Source organism: Vulpes lagopus, chromosome 24 (assembly GCF_018345385.1).
Source record: "Vulpes lagopus strain Blue_001 chromosome 24, ASM1834538v1, whole genome shotgun sequence".
In the NCBI taxonomy this organism is placed as follows: Eukaryota; Metazoa; Chordata; class Mammalia; order Carnivora; family Canidae; genus Vulpes; species Vulpes lagopus.
This window is the reverse complement of record NC_054847.1, coordinates 30,308,864-30,334,136: the sequence shown is the minus strand read 5'-3', so window position 1 is coordinate 30,334,136 and position 25,273 is coordinate 30,308,864. Positions and strand designations below refer to the sequence as shown.

The 25,273-nt window shown below is 34.5% G+C and overlaps 1 protein-coding gene and 1 pseudogene across 1 annotated transcript in view; one reads left to right on the top strand and one right to left on the bottom strand.

Moving 5' to 3' along the window:
- Nucleotides 1-508: 508 nt before the first annotated feature.
- Nucleotides 509-25,273, bottom strand: part of EPC2 (enhancer of polycomb homolog 2) — a 121,043-nt gene continuing 96,278 nt past the window's right edge. The window contains exons 8-14 of the mRNA XM_041739659.1: nucleotides 22,222-22,311; nucleotides 20,651-20,796; nucleotides 20,198-20,541; nucleotides 5,972-6,108; nucleotides 4,391-4,550; nucleotides 3,162-3,495; nucleotides 509-1,771 (exon numbers count right to left, since the gene is read on the bottom strand). Of these exons, the coding sequence (XP_041595593.1) occupies nucleotides 1,699-1,771; nucleotides 3,162-3,495; nucleotides 4,391-4,550; nucleotides 5,972-6,108; nucleotides 20,198-20,541; nucleotides 20,651-20,796; nucleotides 22,222-22,311 (1,284 nt within the window). The 3' untranslated portion in view covers nucleotides 509-1,698. The remainder of the gene's footprint in view (nucleotides 1,772-3,161; nucleotides 3,496-4,390; nucleotides 4,551-5,971; nucleotides 6,109-20,197; nucleotides 20,542-20,650; nucleotides 20,797-22,221; nucleotides 22,312-25,273) is intronic.
- On the top strand, nucleotides 9,656-11,392 carry LOC121481956 (annotated as a pseudogene).

The following is a 25,273-nucleotide window of genomic DNA, read 5'->3' as shown; positions in this document are numbered from 1 at the left end:
ATTGCTTTACACATTTAGGACCTGAATAAAAACCACTCTCAGCAGAAATCTTGGCCCATTAATTCAACTGACATATCAATTTACAACTTTCAGGACTGCAGATATAAAAAATGTAAAGTATAAAATTATGTAAGTTTGAAATGGTTTTAATCATATTCATTAAAAATATTTACATTTCCCAGGACTTACTTGACAAAACCCCCTTGCAATATAATTCTACTCTAAACTTTTATTTATAAAATGAGGCTCATTTATGAGATTTCAATGAATGTTATACTGCAAATTACTTACATTCCGTAAAATATTTTAAGAACTTTTCATATCAAAGGTAGTTTATATTGGATTATCTGAAACCCAATAGTGCCCACAGATGAGCTTCTTATAATTCTTTTCATTAATGCTTGGAAAGCACTGTGAAAATGAAAAGTGCTGTTAAGTGCTATCATCTCCCTTACATTTTCACTTACACTGTGTGCACATTGTGAAATAAACACATATGCAGCATGTCCATGTTTTGATATGTATTTTTATTTCCCTGCAGTTTTCACTTATCAAGAACAAGTAACAGGGAAAGTTGTCTGAACTAGTGCATAAACAAACATTCTGAAACACCACTACACGTATCTAATTTACAAGAACCGTATAAAAAAAGTCACTAAAACACTACACTATGAAGGTGTCCAACGCTTACAGTCAGACTTTTTCCAACCCGTTACTTGCCTTGTAGCCACAGGAAAACTCTCCAAAATTGAAAAGACAATCTTGCCACAACCCTCCCCCCTCCCAACACCTGGGATGGCTCGATATCTAGACTTCCAATAATTATTGCAATGATATGATGCAATACATACCTGGTAAAATATCCTTTATGTGGTGTGTTACAGTTTTAAAGCCAGTTAAAATATGCAGTCTTCAGATAAAATGTAATCCTTGAAAAATTTTCTTATCTGCACAGTTTAAATGTGCTAGATGCATAATTTTTCCTAGTCCGTTTTTCCTGTGTAATTATTTTTTATAAACTGGTATTATAAATAGAAATATACATTCAAAATATATGGAAAAGTGAGTTACTACATTAAATTTGCATGTATCGATCCATCCCTTTCCCCTGCACAGTAATAGAAAATACTATTTTGCCTTGAACTTCATATTTGACAGTGAAATGCCACTAGTATTTACCAAAAAGTCCATCTAGTCAAATTGTGAAACAAAATGAACCAAGTGAAAACTTTACAGTTCCTTTAGAAAAAAATTACAAGAATTTCATTTCCTAGCTATGAATCTTTAACTTTTTAGACACAAAGTTGGATTTATTTTTACAAGATACAAAATGTAAACATGGCAAAATAAATAGTTAAAACAAGTGATGCAGGATCCCATTTCATGCTCATGATCCCATTAAAGAATTATTTTTTAAAATCCATTCAGTTGCAAATTCAAGTGCAAAAGCATGATGATGAATATCTACTATTCAAGTAACAGAAATAATATTGATGATACAAATAAACTATTTTACAAGGTAGTGATTTTCCCAATTTTACAAAATATACATCATATATCGATTTAATATCCGATATACTGTAGTCCATTTAGGTCCATTGTTATGCTCTGTGATCCACAGAGTGTCGCCTTTTGCATTCAGCTGGAATACGAATGACTGTACACCATCAGCACAGGTCAAAAGCCACATGTTTTAGGTTATGTCACTTCCATAGCTACTGTTGTCTCTGCTATTCCATTTAAGCCCAATCTTTCTGGTTCATGGTTCTCTCTAAAATGAGGCAAGGAGTAAAATCAACATTAATACTCTCTAGAATATTATCAGTATTTACAGACATGTTTTTATGTAACTACAGCTAAATACGTACTTCACAAGAACATTTCCCATTTTTATAATTTCTATACAGGAACGAGGACAAATTTTCTTCAGCTAAGAAATCCTAAAAATTCCTAATTCCTTGATTATAACTGTTTACGTAGGAAAGACAGTAATTTAACATAATATTTCAGTAAAAGCCGAAGACAAACTACTCATGAAATATGTAACACAGAACCCATCCAAGTTTTTTACAATAGATGAAATATGTAATACTCAAAAAGAATAATCATTAAAAGTACAGTATTAGTTACTTTCTGCAGTTTAACTGCAGTTTAACTTTATAGGCTTAAGGTCATGTAGTTATTATTAGTTCATGCACTTCAATTGTTTTCTGATTCACTGTTCTCATGAATTAGTATCACAGAAAGAAATATAAAAACATATCCTGAAATACCACAGATTTAGCTAAACCCAGAATATTCTTAATTTTAATATATACATAATTTACTTTCCCTTTGTGTACAATGTTGAAGAGAATGCAAATTTTGATTTGAAAATTGAGGCTCTGGGACGCCTGGGTGGCTCAGTGGTTGAATGTCTGCTTTTGGCTCAGGGCGTGATCCTGGGATCCGGGATCGAGTCCCTCATCAGGCTCCCCGCATGGAGCCTGCTTCTCCCTCTATGTCTCTGCCTCTCTCTCTCTCATGAATAAATAAATAAAATCTTTAAAAAATAAAGAAAATTAAGGCTCTGACAAGGAACTTAATAACAACTCCTCTAGTCTTCCCAACTATCTATGCTACAAAAAAGTAACATAGGACTGAAGCTTCTAAAATATTCTTTGAGGGATCCCTGGGTGGCGCAGCGGTTTGGCGCCTGCCTTTGGCCCAGGGCGCGATCCTGGAGACCCGGGATTGAATCCCACATCAGGCTCCCGGTGCATGGAGCCTGCTTCTCCCTCTGCCTGTGTCTCTGCCTCTCTCTCTCTCTGTGTGGCTGTCATAAATAAATAAAAATTAAAAAAAAAAAAATTAAAAATAAATAAATAAATAAAATATTCTTTGATGTATTTTTGGAGGTTTGATGGTTCCCAATTTGATGTTTCCCCCTTGTTTTTTTAGTACTTCTGGCTGGCATATAAACAGCCCACTAGTGACTTCAAACAAAATAATCTTAGTCACACAGCTCCACACTAAGCAGATCTTAGTATCTGTTAAAAAGCAAGAAAATCAACAGATATCTTATTGCTTGGGCAGTAAAAAAAAAAAAGCGCCTTTTTCCTCCCACAAGATAGCCAGCAGGGAGGGGTGGAATACTACTGGAAACACACACATGCACCCACCTTGCTATGCTGCTGATGGCACTGCTGGGAGTAACCTTTGGCACTCTGTCCATACTGGCAGCAACTGTGGCAAGTTTTAAGGCTGTTGGCGATGGTGCTGAAGTCCGTGTATTGATATGCACATTGACTGGAGAAACAACACTGACGTTATTGAGGTGCACTGCATTTGTCAGGCAGGAATTGTTCATGGGAAGTGTTTGAGGACTGCTTGTGCACAATGCTGGGATTAAGTGGTTTGTAGTGGTGTGGCCAACTGTCCTTACAAGTTGTACAGCGGAAATCCCTGGGCTGGATGATAAAGCCATATTGGTGGAGTATAACGTTTTAGAGGTTCCTGAAAGAGAAAAATCATTCAATTCATATCATGAGACATTAATTAAACTCTCAAAAAAATCAAGAGTTTAATAAAAATAAGTGCAAACACTAGTATTCTAACTAAATCCCAAGTTAATTTCCACACAATGGCCTCTCCAAAGAGAGCTCCTGATCACATCCCTAACCCAGTACAACCCAAGGATAGATCTTTCTAGTGGCCTGCATAAAAATAAAAAGGCTTTACAAAGTATTCTGCTGCATCCCGATTTGGAAAGTAGGAAATAGGACACAGGAGGTTGAAAGCCCGTGGAAATGATGGTTGGATTCTACCAGAATTCACACAGGCAAGAAGAAATCAGTAAGGGGGGCAATCAGGATCACGAGCTTCACTAAAAGCAAGTGGAAAAGCCAAAGGTGTGAGTAGTAGTTGAAAGCTGATAGGAACAGCAGGTCTTTGAGGACTCGGGGTAGTAAGAAGCAGGTAAGGTTGCAGAGGAATACTGGACTTCAAGAGGAATCAGGAAGGCAGCCCAATGATTATGTGCTAGTGGGACAATAAATCTGATTTTAAACTTATTTAAAGAGCCTGGATTATACTTTTTTTGGTTGGTGATTAGATCAACACGTTTCCTAAGATGTGAGGCAACTCACAGTAGTATGTGGATAAAGCTAGGCAAGGTGGAAGAGCTACAGAGGAAGGTTATCTTAGAGGGTGCACGAGGAAACCGGGAGTAGGTTTTACGTGAATTCTAGAAAAACATTCAGCCATTCCACCACACTTCCCCACAGAATTCTGAAGAATCCTGACTTCTTGTACAGTGTTTTCCACTTGCATTTAAATAACAAAAGTCCTATCTCAAATCGGTGAGTTACAGCTTTGAGCTATTAAGCACCACACGAAACCACAAGCTTACCTGAAGGCTGGACAACACCGTTTATGTTGTTGTGGCCAGTGTTCTGTTCCTTGGCTACCTCACCGCGACTTGGAACAGGTGCACTGACCACTGCGGATGCAGCAAAGTGGGCGCTGGCTGAGTCAAGTGTTTTAGACATACAGTCAGAGGTGCTTGAGCCCTAGAAGATGAACGAAATTAAACTCTTGATTTTTCTGATGTGATTTCATGAACATGAATATTAAGAAATGGGCAAACCAAAAGGCAGTTGCCTTTTTCGTCTTGAAGAGTTACAGGTGTTTAAGAGATCTAGGACTCCACAGACTATTTCTGGCATATGAAGCAAGGAAAGGACTAAAAATGGGAAACAACTATTTCAGAGAAAGATCTAGGGAATTAAAAACCTCAAATGTATAATACTCTACTAATTTTCCTAGTATGTGTTAATGAATGCCTTTAAGAATACTTGACAATCTAGATACCATGGACAAATGAAATCAAAAGGACTAACTAACCATCACTTTTGTCACAATTAAAAAATATGTCTGGCCTACCTTGCAGTTGGCTACTCAAGAGATTCAGAAAAAGCAAACAAAGGCAAGTTTAATGGCCATTCCTCTTGATTCCATAGGAAGCTGATCAGCTATTCCTAACAGCCAATAGCTCTAGAATGTGGGCCATTCCCAAATCTACCTGGACGCTAGAAGAGTGCTGAGAGGTCCTGGTGTCATATTTTCATGTTTTGGGATTCAGGATTTCCAAGGTCAGGATATTTAGTGATCCCCTGAGAAAGAACTAAAACTACCACCATCAGCAGATGCTAGCCTGAGAGCTCATAGAATACAAAGACGACTGAACGCGTCTCAGTTATTCCTTCAGCATTACTTTTGGAATTATGAAGCAACAAACCTAACTAAGACCTAAACACTAGATGTCTTTCTTTCAGATGGCTCAAATTTGAAACCTACTTTTCAATTACAGTTTAATTTTTAGTGGCTTAAACAACAGAAACTTATTCTCATACAGTTTGGGAGGCCATGAGTTCAAAATAAGTCTTACAGTGCTCATATCAAGGTGTTTGCAGTGCTACCTTCTTCTGGCAATTACACTTTTATATTTTTATTCTTTGTGTATTCATTTAATCATGCCAGTGGAAAACTTCACCTGGTGGCCACTGTTTTCTTCAGAGGAATGTGATTCAAAGAAGAAAAGGGCTATGTTGTTCAGATTCACTGTACAATTCAAGAGAATTACTTCTTGGCCCATGGGGCATATCCAAATGGCACTTAAACACATAGTTTAGGAAGGGGTTAGGAAAGTTATATTCTGGGAAAAAAAAAGTTTTGAGGACTGTATGAGTGGGGATGATAGTCTTAAGAGTATGTAATTTCCTCCACAAATTTCTAATAACCCTTTAAAACAACGTAGTGTCTCTTTCCTACATTACAAATACCATATTTGACTCTAGTACTCCCTTCGTTAAATATAAACTAGTTTTTGAAGGTTATCTTCCATGACTTGACTAAAACTGAATGAAAACGATGTACTTATGAAAGGGGGAAAAAAAAAAGAAACATAACCACAACTAAAAGACAAGTTTACCTGTGCTTTTGGATGTGTCTGTTGCGAGGAATGCTGAGATTGCTGTTTCTGCTGAAGCTGAGCAAGCTGCTGCCTCTGCATTTGAACTAACTGCTGTTGATGTGTCTGAAACTGCTCTTCTGTGATACCCCCTGTTACTGGTAAAGGACATTCATTTCAGAAATAAGTATGTGTTTTAAAGTACTTATAACACAAAGTATGATACAGTATCACACGATTGCCTAATTAAGTTGAAAAGCAATCTCAAATCGACATCAGCAAAGAACCCAACAAAAAGCAAAAGTGGTTTATGCTAATATCCATAATCTTCTAATGTCACATGCTAAAAAAGTTTCTATATGTAGTATTTACTGTATAACGTAGTTCTAACAAAAGGATTCTAATCATTTATTCAGATTTAATGTCTTTGAGATCACTTTTAATTCACTATATTGTAACAATAAAATAAAAAAATTTTGATTTATTAACTGAAATAATAATAATGACTAAGTGATAGCTTTAGTAACAAAGCAGGACCATCCAGAAGACTAAATGATTCTTACTGCTGGTTTTCACTCAGGACATTTTCTCTGATTACAAATCAGAGGAGAGAACAAAGATGTTCATCTAGTTTAACCATTAAGTATAGTTTCAAGCCAATAGATTGATGCTAAAATAAGTCTTATCTATACAAATATGGGCTAGAAACCAGAGAATCGTTCAGAAAATTAAAGGTAGAATGTATCCTCCAATGTAAGCAAATTATGCTGTGATCAACTGTGTTAAAAGTTAGTAGATTTCAAGTAAAAGTAAGACATCTAAAACTTCTGTTTACAAGTTAGCTAAGAAAAAGTTATAACAGAAAACATTTTTCTTTACTTTCATTCACTAGTTTTCAAGTACATTATTGATAAACTGAGCTTGAGGACAAAAGCTATTTCCATAGACGTTAGTACATTATCAAAACCAAGAAATATTAAGTCACATCAGAATACATCTATTACTAGAATAATTTTGCTCTACTTTTCTTCATTGCTTTCTTTGCTCTCCCCAACTATTTATTTCAATCACCAAATATTTACTATCTACCATGATGCAGAGTGCTACATTTAAGAGTTAAGTGAATACAGGGCAAAATAAACTAAGAGGGCCCCTGCTATAAAATCCTATGGTGTAGTTGGAAAGGAAAGATACGTAAAAGAAATACCAACTAATATGAGTCAACCTTTAAGTGTAATTGAGCAATCAAATCAACAGAACCTAAAGGGGTTTAGCTAGAAGACTACAGACTACACCCTAAACCTAGGTTACTTAACTACCCCCACCCCAAGTTTTCCATTTAGTACAATTACAAATGAGAAGTTAAAAAAATATGATAGTAAATTAGATATATAACAAGTTTTGAATACAATCTATTTTCTATGAAAAGGGAGTTAGGCCCCAGAGATGGACAAAGCATTTGATATGCCTTCATTTCTGTTCTGCAACATTAAAATTTGAATTGGACTATGGGAAAAAAAAAAAAAAAAAACAGTTCCTAGATAGCAATTTTAATTTTTAGAAGATTAAAAGACCTGGTGTTATGATAACGCTCACTCTAAAATTTTAATATTACCTGTATTTTTGAAGTACACATTAGTTATCTTACTGAATTACCAACAAAATCAAATGTTTTTCTTTGTTTGCACATATTAAATTCATTGCAAGTGTTCTATTTTTAAATGAAAAAAATATTTTTAATTCTAAATTTACAATCTTCAAAATCAAATGAAAATGAAGTATTCATGAATTTCCAGCTGTTTGAAAACCTTGGGAAAGAGATGAAAAATAGTTTATTAGATAAAAAGCAGGAAGGAAAACTCTTTAAGTTAAACCCAAATAAATCTGTTTAAGTCTTAGGTGTATAAAGAGTGTGCCAATTCAGATGAAATGGACTTGGAATCTGGTGTTAGCATGGTCTGCTCCCTCAAATCCAAGATTATTTTTGTCGAGAGCTAAGTTTTTGTTGTAGTGAAAAGGTGGCAGGTTACGGTGATTGAGGAATAAACTAAATTAATTATAATTTTAATGGCTATTTCAAAATTGAGAGAGAAATGAGAACAGTGAGAATCATCTCTAAAATATTCTAATTCAGAAAATCATGAAATCGAATTCAGAGTAAGTATGTATCTAAATTAGTAGAAAGAACAAAAAGCATTTTTTAATTTTAAAAAAATGGTTGGTACTCCATGACAAAGTATTGCCTACTACAGGTGTTCTAATTGCTTTTTATGAACGATGACCATTTACATATATATTAAAAAGGAATGCTGATAAAATTGCCTGTCTTGGGGAGGGGGGGTGGTATGTCTACTTACTGCCTTGTCTTGTTGAGACCATAATTTGCTCAGAAACCCCATCCTTTCCCCATAGAAAACTCATTAAAATTTCAACCAAGACTCAATTCAAATTATTCAAATTAATGGGGTTTCCTAAGTTTTTAACCTAGGCTGACTTTGATACCAAAAATTTCATCCCTGATCCCATTACCGGTTGAGAATCACTGGTAATATAAACTCAGCTTAATTCTATAATATGCTTTGAAAAATGACATTTTTTTCCTCTTCCCCTTATCTCAAGCTTAGCATGTTATATTCTTTCTTGACACCTAGTTTTCTTTGCTATAATGTTTTGTGCTTGAAAAACAAGCTGATGTTCCTCATTCAGTATTTTCTAGAGCACTGTTCAGTATTATTTCAATTCTTTAGACAAAAAGAGCAATTAGTAATTATGACACAGAATTTGAACATATAAAATATCCTTTCTAACTGACCTGTTTCGTTTTGTTAGGGTGAATGGAAAGTGCTAAGATGTGTGAGAAATGGCACATTAAGAAATGGCACAGACACAGTACTGAATTATCATTCTTAGGGCTGACTTAATGGTAGATGGAAGTAGGTAACTTGGTAGGTAATTTGACTGAAAGCACCTTCTCTGATTATTCTTCCTTTCATAATCACTCAAATAGTTTCACAAGAAATTTATTTTGCACACTGACTTGCAGTCATCAAAGGGGTAGACATTAAAACACTGCAGGAAAAGGCTGCAGTTATACTGTGAGGAAATCTGTTTCGAAATGAGATAGAGAGAATAGGAGGGTCTGTAGTGGCAAAAAGGGGAGTTGGGAATGTACAAATCTGTTTATCTGCTTCTCTTGCCAAGACAAGCTCTTTCTACTAGTTGCTCAAAGGTTGCTAGCTTAAAACTAAAATTTATGCTGGTCGTTAAGTCTACCCTACCATGCCCCTCCAAGTGCTGTCACTTTAAAAGTAACCACAAATCTGATTGTTTTGTAAAGGTACCAATATTTCACTAATCTAGATAGATGGAAAGTGTCCTTTTACCTGAGTAAGAAGTTTTCCAAATCTCTGTGGTAAATACATACTAATAGATAGGTATACATATTATAGAATTTTCCTCTTTATATGTGCAAATATATCATTCTATATACTAGTGATGTACTTGCATTTCTAGGTATCTTGTGTATATAACCAACAGTTGTTTTTTCACTAAAGCCTCTAACCTCTCTGGCTATTTTTTTGATCTGGCTCAGTATCCACCTTATTTTTTTTTTTTTTTAAGATCTTATTTATTTATTTATGAGAGAGAGAGAGAGAGAGAGAGAGAGAGAGAGAGAGAGAGGCAGAGACCCAGGCAGAGGGAGAAGCAGGCTCTACGTGGGGAGCCCGATGTGGGACTTGATCCTGGGTCTCGAGGATCACGCCCTGGGCCAAAGGCTCAACCACTGAGCCACCCAGGCATCCCTCAGTATCCATCTTAGATATCAGTTGCCTTATTTGCCAAATGAATCCATGTATTTTTTGTTAGAATAACTGTCACCATCCTTGAAATGTTGATTCTGTTTTAAAAAGTCCTAGGCATTCCTCATTTCATCTTTCACCTTTCAGGTATGTGGTTCCTGTGTGGTAATCTGCTAGGCTGACCCCTTATCAGCTTTCCCTACCATATTCTGACAGTGGTCCATCAAAAATATACTCAAGGTGTCACCACTCTATTTTATACTGGTTTAATGATTCTAAAAGTCCTAGATCACTGGTTCTTAAACTTAGGCCCACAGAGGTAGTATTCATGAGTATGTGGGAAATCTTTTACAAGTATTTGCTAACTTTTGTTGATAGAACTTAAAAAAAATCTAATAGAAACACATTCTGGATCTTCTTGATGACCATCTGACAAAAGGGTATGAACATATGATTTTGTGCTTGTGTGTGCCTTTTAAAAATTATCTTTTAATGCAGTGTTTCTCTAAGTGGGCTAATACAATGTATTCTTGAGAAGCTATGAATTTTTTTAAACACTAGTCTAGACCAAGTTTTCAAAGTTTACTGAAGAACAACTAATACGGTGGTAAAGATTATCTAAGAGTCAAAATGCATATATTATTATCCAGCATTTCTTCATTTACAGGGTAGGTCTTTGTTATAAAAGTCTTAACATATGCTTTATTGAAGCAATACTGACTATACACATTTTTGGTTTGTTTTAAAAGATAGATCTGGGGCTGTTGGGATTAGGGAAGACAGACAACTTATTTTAAACCTTGTAGGTCTTAGTGAGGAGTCAGGTGAAAGTTCATATGAACCTTTGGAGGTACTATGAGGACAAATCTTTCAATCCTTCAAAGTTGACATTATTCGTCCAGGACTATACACACCCTATGATGTAACTCTCACAGTTAAAGGCAAACTAACAAATAGGCTACAAAACTGTGGGGGCACAAAGGGTGAAGATGGGAGGTGAGGTCAGGAGTGAAGGGTGAGGAGATGAAGAATGAGGAACAAATGTATGAAAATGAAGACTCATTTAAGGGGTGCCTGGCTGGCTCAGTTGGTAGAGTGTGTGACTCTTGATCTTGAGGTTATAGGTTTGAGCCCCATGTTGGGCTGAGAGGCTACTTAAAAAAAACCAAAATCTTTAAAAGACCCATTTAGCGGCGAAGGAAGCCATTGAGGGTTTGGTCGCAGTTTTTGGAGATGCCGCCCAAGGGAAAGAGTGGTTCCAGGAAAGGGGGGAAAGGGGGAGCCGCCTCCGGGAGTGACAGTTCTGACAAGAAGGCCCAGGTCCCAAAGGTGGTGGTAATACAATAAAGGTTAGACACATTCTGTGTGAAAAACATGGGAAAATCATGGAAGCCATGGAAAAGTTAAAGTCTGGAATGAGATTCAATGAAGTGGCCACACAGTATAGTGAAGATAAAGCCAGGCAAGGGGGCGACTTGGGTTGGATGACCAGGGTTCCATGGTGGGACCATTTCAAGAAGCAGCATTTGCCTTGCCTGTAAGTGGGCCGGATAAGCCTGTGTTTACCGACCCTCCAATTAGGACAAAATTTGGATATCATATTATTATGGTTGAAGGGAGAAAATAAAATGGTATGAAAGACAGAAAAAAAATAAAATAAAAGACCCATTCAAATTTGTGATACTCAACCTAAAGAGTTGTAACTGGAATTTCAGTATTAATCCTTCAGCAAACTAAAAATTTTTAACTCCTGAAATCTGAATTTATATCTCATACTTCTGGAAGCAATCGTAACTCAAAAATAAATCCTTGTATCTTAGCTAGTTGTGAAAATATAATTTTACCTATTCAAAAACTTTCATTTTTTTAAAAAATTTATTTATGATAGGCACACAGTGAGAGAGAGAGAGAGAGGCAGAGAGACAGGCAGAGGGAGAAGCAGGCTCCATGCACCGGGAGCCCGAAGTGGGACTCAATCCCGGGTCTCCAGGATCGCGCCCTGGGCCAAAGGCAGGAGCTAAACCGCTGCGCCACCCAGGGATCCCTCAAAAACTTTCATATTTGCAAATATTTTATGGCAATTTAGGAAAGAACAGGAAAAAACCTGAAAAAATTAAAAAAATCAGGAATTTCTCTGGAAAATTGTCCAAAATGTTGATATTCTTACAAATTGGTATGTTAAAATATTTGCAGCTGGTCAAAAAGGCTGCTGGTATCTATCTATTTAATATTCAAAGACAAATGAGGGGAAAAAATGTTAATTGCAACCATAGTCAAAACCAAGGTTAAATAAAAGTAAATTAATCCAGCTCTTCAAGTCTGAACAAGCAAAGCTACATCCATCCATCCATCCATCCATCCATCCATCCATCCATCTTTAAAGTAATTTACACCCAACACAAGACTTGAGCTCACGATTTGGAGACCAAGAGTCACATGCTCTCACAGTAAGAGCCTGCCAGGTGCCCCAAGCAAAGCTAGTTTTAGATATACATTTTCTTAAATTTTGGATTTAAGAACAGTATCTCAAAAGAATAAATAATACTGCAGTTTCAAATGACTAAAAACTTTATCATCTATTTATGTAAAAAATGTAATACTTGCTTGCCATGTGCTGGAAGCTCCTTAAAGGATTATTCTTGTAAAACTGCAATATTAAACACTTAACATAGTGCTTTGCATATAATAATTCTAAGTAATTATGTGTGAAATTAGTTTTCCCTGGTTATTCACTTGCTAATTTTCAGCACAATCTATCTTTTCTTTCTCTGTCCTGGTTCTATTCTTTGAGAAGAGTTTTTCAGTTAAGAAAACAGATCTTCATTTTACATAATACTTAATAAGACATGTGTCTTTGCTTTAAAATGAAGTCTTTGGTTTTAGTTCTTCTACTACCTAGGACATACATTCTAATTTGTTTTAAGTCCTTTAGTATGACATCAAAAAGAACAATTAGAATCTATTTAGGACACAGGGATTATGACTTAAAAAATATTAACTGGGTTATTAACAACATAAAAGAAAATTCTTTGCCACTAGCACTCAAGTTCAAGAACTAAAAAAGTTGTGATTATTGTCAAGAGTATCACAGTTCTATTTCTGATTAAACTATTTGTTGTGATATTCCAGCTGTGAATCAGAAAATTGAGTACTTATAATTTGTCTAGCTCAGTGACACACCCTATAAGGTACAAATAGGGTCCTGTGTCAGTCTCGTTACTCTTAAAGACAAACATGCTCTCATGACCAAGTCCACTAAGAATAAGGCAACAGTATTAATATGAAGGCATAAAGACTGAAAGAAATAAAGATTCTTTTGTTTGTGTCCACCAAATATAAAACTACAACTTTCTAAAAACTCTTACATTCTTCTCTTTAAGTCGATGAAGGAATTGCTATCAGTATTTACTGTACTGTAATGGAATCCAACTAAATTTTCTAACCAGAACTGAGAGGACTATGTAACGAATAGAACTGGTACAAATGGGTACTTCAAATGTTTACAAAAATGCTGTTAAAAGACTTGTTCCATTATGCATTTATATACCTGTGCCTAATATTTTGAAACAAATATATTAGGAAAAAAAAAAAAACACCTTGTGGCCTCAATGATTAAAGGGTCACAGCTGAGAAGGTAAACTTCAAATATAATCCTTTACTCTAGGCAATAGAATATAGATTTGAAAATTTCTATTTAAGACACTGATTCTAATGTAGCTAAGTTGTTGCTTAAGTCTTGAAATCTGTCAAGGAAAGAAGGAAATGGTACTATGTTGAGAATACTAAAAAATTAAGACAGGAAATATACAGACCAAAAAGACTATTATTTTAATGATAGGAGAAAGGCAGAAATTAATATATTTGTTATTTAAGTTATTTGAAAAGTGCATCCATGCTTAAGATACTTTAAATGCTTATTTTATGCTAATATATCATGATAGTGTCATAAAATTCTAGAGCTAATATGGGATTATTGAAATTATAGTAAGCCATATTCTGGATCAATACAAACAGAATAAAGATGATACAGTAACATACAAAATCTATGCATATTTTCTGGAAAAGAGTTTAGTCAAATCCTTCTGGAGTTTATTGGGAATGTACAACAGAAAGCTGCAAATATCTGGCCATGTTCAAGGTGAGATGAAACACAAAATCACTTTTTTGGTATGGCATTCATTGTTAGAGAAGAAACTCAAATCTACTATCAAATCTAATTATCAGTGCCTATATTGAGATATTTTTAAATTCCCCTTTTGGCAAAAATTATTTTGAGTAATTTTTGATACAGGCATTCCAGTTCCGTTTATTTGAACACTGTCATGGAGTTGCCTTAAAAAAAAAAAAAAAAGACCTAATATTCATCAACTTCCTACTACCTTTAGGTTTCTAGGAAGACAGCCACCACAAATGATATTAGGAATTTATCCATTTCAGCTTCAAAAGCTCATTAAAACTTCAAAGACTCATGAACTTTATATAATGAGATACCATTTTCTTTACCTAAGTTTATTTGGGAGAAAATTAACCAATTAATTTGGAGGAATGACATTATCAACTTCTAATTATTCAAACAAATCTAATTTTCTAATATAATCTTTAAATGGATAAGTGGCCAGATCAAGTTTAAAAATAAGCAGTCCAATAACAGAAAGACTGAATATGACTGAGACCAAATTTCAAACTAAAATGATTTGCAACCACTTTAAAGAGGTTTAACATAATTTCACATAGTAAAATGCACCATCCAGGTTAAAGTAACTTCGAAATACATACGTTTTATAGAAAGAAAGGATATCAACAGTGTAAGAGAAGTCACATCTAGTTTTGTCTCTGGATACCATGTACTGATGTATCTATCATAAGGATATTAAAAATTTTACCTACTTGTATACATGTGATAAAGACAAGACTATCCGCAGATGAAAACAAATCAAAATTACATTTTAGATTGTCTAGATACTATACATTTACAATGTACATGTCGTAAAAAATTAATTTGAGCACAGTGTTTCTTAAAATGCTCTCCAATCTCAATCAGAGGTAAGCTACCAGACAAAATTACAACTAATCATAGGGAGCTTCTTTAAAAAAAAAATCATTTTTCAGAGAGAGAGCTTTAAATGGTACTCTTGGGGAACAATACCTACATTTGAGCAAAGTTCATATACACAAAAAAGGGAAACTTTCTTTACCAAGTGCACATTATGGCTGTGAAGATCTGCCAGCAGCTTATAACCATTCTGCCCACAGAGAACTCCCTATGTTATCCGCCAACACATTCACAAAACCAGGCACACACATTCAAAACAGAAGTCAGGAGTGCCTGGGTGGCTCAGCTGGTTAAGTGTCTGCTTTTGGCTCAGGTCAGGATCCCGGGGTCCTGGGATCAACTCACATCTGGCTCCTTGCCCAACAGGGAGTCCGCTTTTCCCTCTCCTCCCCCGCTCGTGCGTTCTCTCTCTCTCTCTTTGAAATAAATCAATAAACTCTTAAAAAAAAAAAAAGGGTTTTATAGTTAGTAGGACACTAGTTAAAATATGAACCCCAACAACAGGATTTAGTTTCTTAGGCTGGAAAAAAACTGTAGTAGGTTAAGATAAAAAAAATTCCTTTCTTCAGTGGGATTATGAAAATAAACCTTAAAATTTACCCTGAGCACTTATGTAGTGAATAATGAAAATTAAGGAAAAAAAGAAGAGCAGGATATACTTTTAAAAAGTGACAGCTTACCTGATATGCCATTCTTGCTGGTGTTCAATAAAGCTACAGATGCTGCAGAAACTCTTTTATTGTTCACAGTCTGCCCTGATTTTCTTGAGGTACATTCTTCACTATCACTGTCCTGTAAATTTAGTAGCCTTGGCTGGAAACACTGTAGTCGACATGATCTGATATTGCTTAATATTTCAGAGAGGGACAGTCTATTTTCACAATGTTTATTGGAAGCATTGGTCCGAGTGAAATTAGAAGAAAAGTCTATAGTTTGGGAAGAGCTTGAAAAACCATTCAGCATTTCAGGGTCTATCTGTTTTAGGACTGGGTCATGTTCTGTGGATATCCGGTCCATTATAACCCTGAAAAGCAATATAAAACCAAATATTATCTGGAAGAACTTAGTAACATTTTCTCTACATCCTCCCTGCTAGCTTGTAAACAAAAACCAGGCCAAAAGAAATAGTTTACCTTCCACCTCTGCCAATTCGCCTCCTTGCAAATCCTATACATCTTCTTGGGACTGTGAGAGTTGTAAGGCAATGCCTATATCTCAACTTATCCAGATCTGCCAATTCTGAATTTTCAAATGAGTGGTTAGCTTGGTCCAAACGAGGCTGCAAAGAAAGAAAAAAAAATTAAAAATCAGGGAGTAAATCTGAAATGAAGAAAAGTTAAATCATGATAAAAATAAAGTACAGCATTAGAAGAACAATTGAAATTTAGATGTAAAACTGTAAAATTGGAGTTTAAATGACATTAACTAAATAAAATTTTATAAAACTGAATCAAAAGTTCACTTACCAAAATAACTCAAACTGAATTTAATATTTTAGGATATAACACATTTTTTTTTTTTTTAAAGATTTTTTTTTTAATTTTTATTTATTTATGATAGTCACAGAGAGAGAGAGAGAGAGGCAGAGACACAGGCAGAGGGAGAAGCAGGCTCCATGCACCGGGAGCCCGACGTGGGATTCGATCCCGGGTCTCCAGGATCGCGCCCTGGGCCAAAGGCAGGCGCCTAAACCGCTGCGCCACCCAGGGATCCCTCAAAAACTTTCATATTTGCAAATATTTTATGGCAATTTAGGAAAGAACAGGAAAAAACCTGAAAAAATTAAAAAAATCAGGAATTTCTCTGGAAAATTGTCCAAAATGTTGATATTCTTACAAATTGGTATGTTAAAATATTTGCAGCTGGTCAAAAAGGCTGCTGGTATCTATCTATTTAATATTCAAAGACAAATGAGGGGAAAAAATGTTAATTGCAACCATAGTCAAAACCAAGGTTAAATAAAAGTAAATTAATCCAGCTCTTCAAGTCTGAACAAGCAAAGCTACATCCATCCATCCATCCATCCATCCATCCATCTTTAAAGTAATTTACACCCAACACAAGACTTGAGCTCACGATTTGGAGACCAAGAGTCACATGCTCTCACAGTAAGAGCCTGCCAGGTGCCCCAAGCAAAGCTAGTTTTAGATATACATTTTCTTAAATTTTGGATTTAAGAACAGTATCTCAAAAGAATAAATAATACTGCAGTTTCAAATGACTAAAAACTTTATCATCTATTTATGTAAAAAATGTAATACTTGCTTGCCATGTGCTGGAAGCTCCTTAAAGGATTATTCTTGTAAAACTGCAATATTAAACACTTAACATAGTGCTTTGCATATAATAATTCTAAGTAATTATGTGTGAAATTAGTTTTCCCTGGTTATTCACTTGCTAATTTTCAGCACAATCTATCTTTTCTTTCTCTGTCCTGGTTCTATTCTTTGAGAAGAGTTTTTCAGTTAAGAAAACAGATCTTCATTTTACATAATACTTAATAAGACATGTGTCTTTGCTTTAAAATGAAGTCTTTGGTTTTAGTTCTTCTACTACCTAGGACATACATTCTAATTTGTTTTAAGTCCTTTAGTATGACATCAAAAAGAACAATTAGAATCTATTTAGGACACAGGGATTATGACTTAAAAAATATTAACTGGGTTATTAACAACATAAAAGAAAATTCTTTGCCACTAGCACTCAAGTTCAAGAACTAAAAAAGTTGTGATTATTGTCAAGAGTATCACAGTTCTATTTCTGATTAAACTATTTGTTGTGATATTCCAGCTGTGAATCAGAAAATTGAGTACTTATAATTTGTCTAGCTCAGTGACACACCCTATAAGGTACAAATAGGGTCCTGTGTCAGTCTCGTTACTCTTAAAGACAAACATGCTCTCATGACCAAGTCCACTAAGAATAAGGCAACAGTATTAATATGAAGGCATAAAGACTGAAAGAAATAAAGATTCTTTTGTTTGTGTCCACCAAATATAAAACTACAACTTTCTAAAAACTCTTACATTCTTCTCTTTAAGTCGATGAAGGAATTGCTATCAGTATTTACTGTACTGTAATGGAATCCAACTAAATTTTCTAACCAGAACTGAGAGGACTATGTAACGAATAGAACTGGTACAAATGGGTACTTCAAATGTTTACAAAAATGCTGTTAAAAGACTTGTTCCATTATGCATTTATATACCTGTGCCTAATATTTTGAAACAAATATATTAGGAAAAAAAAAAAAACACCTTGTGGCCTCAATGATTAAAGGGTCACAGCTGAGAAGGTAAACTTCAAATATAATCCTTTACTCTAGGCAATAGAATATAGATTTGAAAATTTCTATTTAAGACACTGATTCTAATGTAGCTAAGTTGTTGCTTAAGTCTTGAAATCTGTCAAGGAAAGAAGGAAATGGTACTATGTTGAGAATACTAAAAAATTAAGACAGGAAATATACAGACCAAAAAGACTATTATTTTAATGATAGGAGAAAGGCAGAAATTAATATATTTGTTATTTAAGTTATTTGAAAAGTGCATCCATGCTTAAGATACTTTAAATGCTTATTTTATGCTAATATATCATGATAGTGTCATAAAATTCTAGAGCTAATATGGGATTATTGAAATTATAGTAAGCCATATTCTGGATCAATACAAACAGAATAAAGATGATACAGTAACATACAAAATCTATGCATATTTTCTGGAAAAGAGTTTAGTCAAATCCTTCTGGAGTTTATTGGGAATGTACAACAGAAAGCTGCAAATATCTGGCCATGTTCAAGGTGAGATGAAACACAAAATCACTTTTTTGGTATGGCATTCATTGTTAGAGAAGAAACTCAAATCTACTATCAAATCTAATTATCAGTGCCTATATTGAGATATTTTTAAATTCCCCTTTTGGCAAAAATTATTTTGAGTAATTTTTGATACAGGCATTCCAGTTCCGTTTATTTGAACACTGTCATGGAGTTGCCTTAAAAAAAAAAAAAAAAGACCTAATATTCATCAACTTCCTACTACCTTTAGGTTTCTAGGAAGACAGCCACCACAAATGATATTAGGAATTTATCCATTTCAGCTTCAAAAGCTCATTAAAACTTCAAAGACTCATGAACTTTATATAATGAGATACCATTTTCTTTACCTAAGTTTATTTGGGAGAAAATTAACCAATTAATTTGGAGGAATGACATTATCAACTTCTAATTATTCAAACAAATCTAATTTTCTAATATAATCTTTAAATGGATAAGTGGCCAGATCAAGTTTAAAAATAAGCAGTCCAATAACAGAAAGACTGAATATGACTGAGACCAAATTTCAAACTAAAATGATTTGCAACCACTTTAAAGAGGTTTAACATAATTTCACATAGTAAAATGCACCATCCAGGTTAAAGTAACTTCGAAATACATACGTTTTATAGAAAGAAAGGATATCAACAGTGTAAGAGAAGTCACATCTAGTTTTGTCTCTGGATACCATGTACTGATGTATCTATCATAAGGATATTAAAAATTTTACCTACTTGTATACATGTGATAAAGACAAGACTATCCGCAGATGAAAACAAATCAAAATTACATTTTAGATTGTCTAGATACTATACATTTACAATGTACATGTCGTAAAAAATTAATTTGAGCACAGTGTTTCTTAAAATGCTCTCCAATCTCAATCAGAGGTAAGCTACCAGACAAAATTACAACTAATCATAGGGAGCTTCTTTAAAAAAAAAATCATTTTTCAGAGAGAGAGCTTTAAATGGTACTCTTGGGGAACAATACCTACATTTGAGCAAAGTTCATATACACAAAAAAGGGAAACTTTCTTTACCAAGTGCACATTATGGCTGTGAAGATCTGCCAGCAGCTTATAACCATTCTGCCCACAGAGAACTCCCTATGTTATCCGCCAACACATTCACAAAACCAGGCACACACATTCAAAACAGAAGTCAGGAGTGCCTGGGTGGCTCAGCTGGTTAAGTGTCTGCTTTTGGCTCAGGTCAGGATCCCGGGGTCCTGGGATCAACTCACATCTGGCTCCTTGCCCAACAGGGAGTCCGCTTTTCCCTCTCCTCCCCCGCTCGTGCGTTCTCTCTCTCTCTCTTTGAAATAAATCAATAAACTCTTAAAAAAAAAAAAAGGGTTTTATAGTTAGTAGGACACTAGTTAAAATATGAACCCCAACAACAGGATTTAGTTTCTTAGGCTGGAAAAAAACTGTAGTAGGTTAAGATAAAAAAAATTCCTTTCTTCAGTGGGATTATGAAAATAAACCTTAAAATTTACCCTGAGCACTTATGTAGTGAATAATGAAAATTAAGGAAAAAAAGAAGAGCAGGATATACTTTTAAAAAGTGACAGCTTACCTGATATGCCATTCTTGCTGGTGTTCAATAAAGCTACAGATGCTGCAGAAACTCTTTTATTGTTCACAGTCTGCCCTGATTTTCTTGAGGTACATTCTTCACTATCACTGTCCTGTAAATTTAGTAGCCTTGGCTGGAAACACTGTAGTCGACATGATCTGATATTGCTTAATATTTCAGAGAGGGACAGTCTATTTTCACAATGTTTATTGGAAGCATTGGTCCGAGTGAAATTAGAAGAAAAGTCTATAGTTTGGGAAGAGCTTGAAAAACCATTCAGCATTTCAGGGTCTATCTGTTTTAGGACTGGGTCATGTTCTGTGGATATCCGGTCCATTATAACCCTGAAAAGCAATATAAAACCAAATATTATCTGGAAGAACTTAGTAACATTTTCTCTACATCCTCCCTGCTAGCTTGTAAACAAAAACCAGGCCAAAAGAAATAGTTTACCTTCCACCTCTGCCAATTCGCCTCCTTGCAAATCCTATACATCTTCTTGGGACTGTGAGAGTTGTAAGGCAATGCCTATATCTCAACTTATCCAGATCTGCCAATTCTGAATTTTCAAATGAGTGGTTAGCTTGGTCCAAACGAGGCTGCAAAGAAAGAAAAAAAAATTAAAAATCAGGGAGTAAATCTGAAATGAAGAAAAGTTAAATCATGATAAAAATAAAGTACAGCATTAGAAGAACAATTGAAATTTAGATGTAAAACTGTAAAATTGGAGTTTAAATGACATTAACTAAATAAAATTTTATAAAACTGAATCAAAAGTTCACTTACCAAAATAACTCAAACTGAATTTAATATTTTAGGATATAACACATTTTAGAAGAAATCTATCTTTAAAGAATATTATGACTTTTAACATTTATGTAGAAAAGCAAAGACACTATAGTTAGTAATGTATAGGCTTCTTATTGAGATAAATCAGAAGGAAGTTTTTGTGTGTGTGTGTGTGGTTTTTTTTTTTTTTTTTTTTTAAGCCAAAAATTGTACTTTAAAGCATTTACGGATTAGGCTAACACTTCTTTATTTTTCTGGGTCTTAACATTACTCTGCCTTTTCATAGTAATTTTCTTTTTCTTATTAGCATAACTCGTAAATAACTTCCTACCTCTTCTACACTAAACAGACACACACACACATACACTGAAATGTTGGAAGTGTAGATGTTTACCATAATGCAACAAGAAAAATGGTCTCTGCAAGTCATATCTGAAAGCTATCCTTGTAACGCTATAGTTAGTTATACCTTTATGAAAACCTGAGCATTTGGGAGTGAGTCTCTCCTGATACAATGCTGCACCAAAACTTGACTTAATAGCACAAAGCAATTTCTAAGTATGTCAAAAAGCTTATATATAATTATTATATAAGATATTGCCATGAAGAAAGTTTAAAAATGATTCTTTTATGTTTGATCCTTACTTGGTATATGCACAAGATGGACTTGCCTAAAATAAATTTTAATAAGCAGCAACTATCAAAATTTTGGGGCACCTGGGTGACTCAGTCAGTTAAGCAGCCAATTCTTGATTTTGGCTCACGTCATAATCTCAGGGTCCTGAGATCAAGCCCCATGCTCAACAAGGAGGCTGCTTCAGGATTCTCTATGCCCTTTCCCTCTGCTCATGTGTGTTCTCTCTCTCTCTCAAATAAATAAATCTAAAAAAAAATTTCAATTAGAGAGTCTGGGCTTATTTAACTCTAGCAGTGACAGTAATTTTCCTAACTGCTAAACTAAGCTATAGTGAAGGCTCAAAGTAAAACTAAATTTCTAAAATTTAGAATTCAAAATTATCAATTTCCAAGTAAAAGGATTCTGGTATTTTTAAAATATCTTCTGAATGGACTCAGTACTTTTCAGCATCTTTCACTGGTATGTATAGGGGATAGTAAATAAAAAAATGCCGATGGACTTCTCATTTGTAAATCAAGACTAAGTTCCCTTGACAAGAACTACCTATTAATTCCAGTTCATATATATATATATACTACAAAAAAAATGAAGTTCTTACAGCATAATACTGGCATCCTGCTCGCCTCCTGAAAGCACAGGGACCATCAGGATCATTTTCCTCTTCAGGTTCTGATACTGGGGATGGTACCTAGAAAAAAGAGGCATGAGACATTCCATTCAGGAGTTACCAAAGTCAACAGATCAGTCTTTATAATGGTCTAAAATCAGAGTCAGATCATAAACAGTAAATCATTCCTACATTACTTCTGGTAGGCAATAAATTCTCCCAAGAGTTAGAGACCAGCAAAGATTCTCTATGGTTAAAAATGATTATTTTGGATGGGTTAGTTCTTGCAAGTAAGTTAACATGGTTTTGTGTAATGGATTCTGAACATGTAAGTACTTAAGAATTAGTAGTTTTTATATACCCACTTGTATATTTTGTAAATAATGTATGTGACCATGAATGCTTTATTTTTATTTTGACAGTTATGCTTCACTTATAAGTACATGTATTTTTATGCAATGACTTTCTCTGTAAACCTAGGAAGTTAAAACACTATTTATAAAGCTTATGAATAGTGCTCCCTCCAAAGTGATTAAGGTCATACATTTTTCTCAAAGGGAGTCCCTTATTTCCCTACCATTTTTTAATAATCACTTTTTAAAAAAGTTTTATTTAAATTCCAGCTAGTTAACGTATAGTGTAATATTAGTTTCAGGTGTACAGTTTAGTAAAACCACTTTTTTAAACTTAGTAGATCAGAAGCAGAAAATTAGAAGAAAGAAAACTTGCTAAAAGTAAGCAGACTGGTTGCAGAGAGAAGTGATATGCCCATAATCTGACAGCAAAAGAAAAAAATACTTTCAAAAAGCTGTCACATAATTAAAAAGCATTCTGCCTGGAACTACGTGATCTTAGATGAAATATCGGTGTATAATGTGAGTGGACCCCTGGGGCAACACTGATCAATTAGAGCAAACTTTATGTCATAAAAGATGGATTAAATGATATACAAATACACTCTGATACAGCAGAAAATAACATGGTTTAGAAAAATTTCTACTCATAATGGTTAAAATAAAAAAAAAAAAGTTTTGGTACTTAAGTTTCAGTTGTCTCGCAATTTCACTTTGGAGAACATCTCTTTTTCTGACAATGCTGGCTCAACCATATTTACTTGCAAATTTTGAACCTCACAAATCCCTCTCTTCCTATTTTGAGAGGAAAAATGTGTTCTCTACATTATTTCCAAACTGTGGTAATTACCACTGAGCAGGGTCATCCAGGGGATAAAGGCATTTGTTTGAGGTTGCAATATACCTCCACCAACCCTATGGGGGAGACACAGAAACAGTAAGCTGGGGCTGATTCTTCTTCCCAGGGAACCAAGCCCCCAAACCCAAAATTTGAAAGGAAATCCCAAACATGAATTTTATATACTTTGGTTCCTTTGCAGATCATCTACCTCCTCTAAAATACACAGAAGGAAGCGTTACAAACTCTTAGAAATTCTTTTTTTTTTTTTTTTTTAAGAAATTCTTTGCATAAAGTATACCACCCCTTTGTCCTGACCATCATTCCCCAGGAGTGCATTCCAGGATTTAGTGTGAGACAAAGGAAGAGAGAGCTGTATTAGAAGAATCAGAAGCATAATCAAGAAAAGATAGGGTTTTTAATTCTGCTCTGCTGCAAATCAGTTGGGATAGGTCTGGTTAAAATGTTCTCTTAAGGCTCCCTATTCATTCCTATGTTCCTTGTTTACTAGACAAAGAAGAAACATATGATTATTTTAATGATCTTTTTAGCAATAAAATCCTGATTTTGTAACAGCTACATCCTAAATAGCTGCCTAATGAATGATGTCCAACTACATAGGTAAATATGAATTCTTCAGCAAGAAGGGGATATCATTATAAAAATTTATAAAGGTTTTTAAAGACCTAGTTAAAGGACTCAGGAAACAAGTTTTAAAATACAATTCGAAATTTCAAAATTTTCATGTGGGTTTGAGGGCTGGGGACTATAAGAATTCAGAACAGAAACAAAGGTCCCTTAATGCACGAGGAATATATATATAGGACTAGTATGTGAGTGTGCCTTACCATCAGGGTAATGGACTGATTTTAGCAAGAAAGGAAGTTTCTGCAGGTCGTAATATCCCATATATCACCTTAAATGGCTAAGGTGTAAAAGCAAAGCTTTATAGGCTCTCCTGAGTACCACCAATATAAGGCTATTATTGATATATAATAATCCATGTCATACCCTTACTTAAAATTCTTTAATAATGCTTCAGTATATATAATGTAGATAAAAGCCATTTGCCACCTGGCTACTACCACTCCAAGTATCATCCTGTTCAGCCTCTCTTCCCTTTTGCATTTTATGCTAGAGCAATGCTGAACTGCTAGCAGTTCTCATTCATATGCTGTTTCCTCTGCCCAGAGCCCATCCCTACTTCTTGTATATGGAAAACTACTATTTGTTAGGATATTATTTTCCTCATTTCTTCAAAATGGCCACATCCCATGGCTCTTCAAAGCACTGAGTCTAACTGGATTTTCCTTTGACAAAAGTAATGAATTATTTCATTTAGTGTTCATTTAGTGCTTTTTAAGAGTGTACTAAATTAGACATATCTTTGTGCATTTGTTACAATCCAGATGAATGCTAAAATATTATCTGGGATAGAAAAACTAAATTAGTGATAGAAGAGTAAAAAAATATGTAATATAGCAAAAGGGGACACATTTCACAATTTCATATAAACTCTAGATTTTAAATAGTTATAACCATAAACTGTTTTATAGATAATCTTGCTTCCAGGCATATCTGTAATACTGGTTTAAAAAGTTTTTTCTTTTAAAGCAATGAAGCAAAAATGTTAAAATAACATGTATTTGTTGCAGCATCTCTTTAGGTTGCCTATACCATATGAAAAAGAAAAAAAAAAAGGGTATTGCTAGATGAGGTGCTAAATATAAATACGTATCTTTTAAAATTGATCCTTTAATATACAAAGGTCCTGTTTTAAAAATAGCACTTGTCAAAGTAAAATTAAAATTTTAAAACTGCAAACATTTTGCTATTAACTGTTGTAATATAA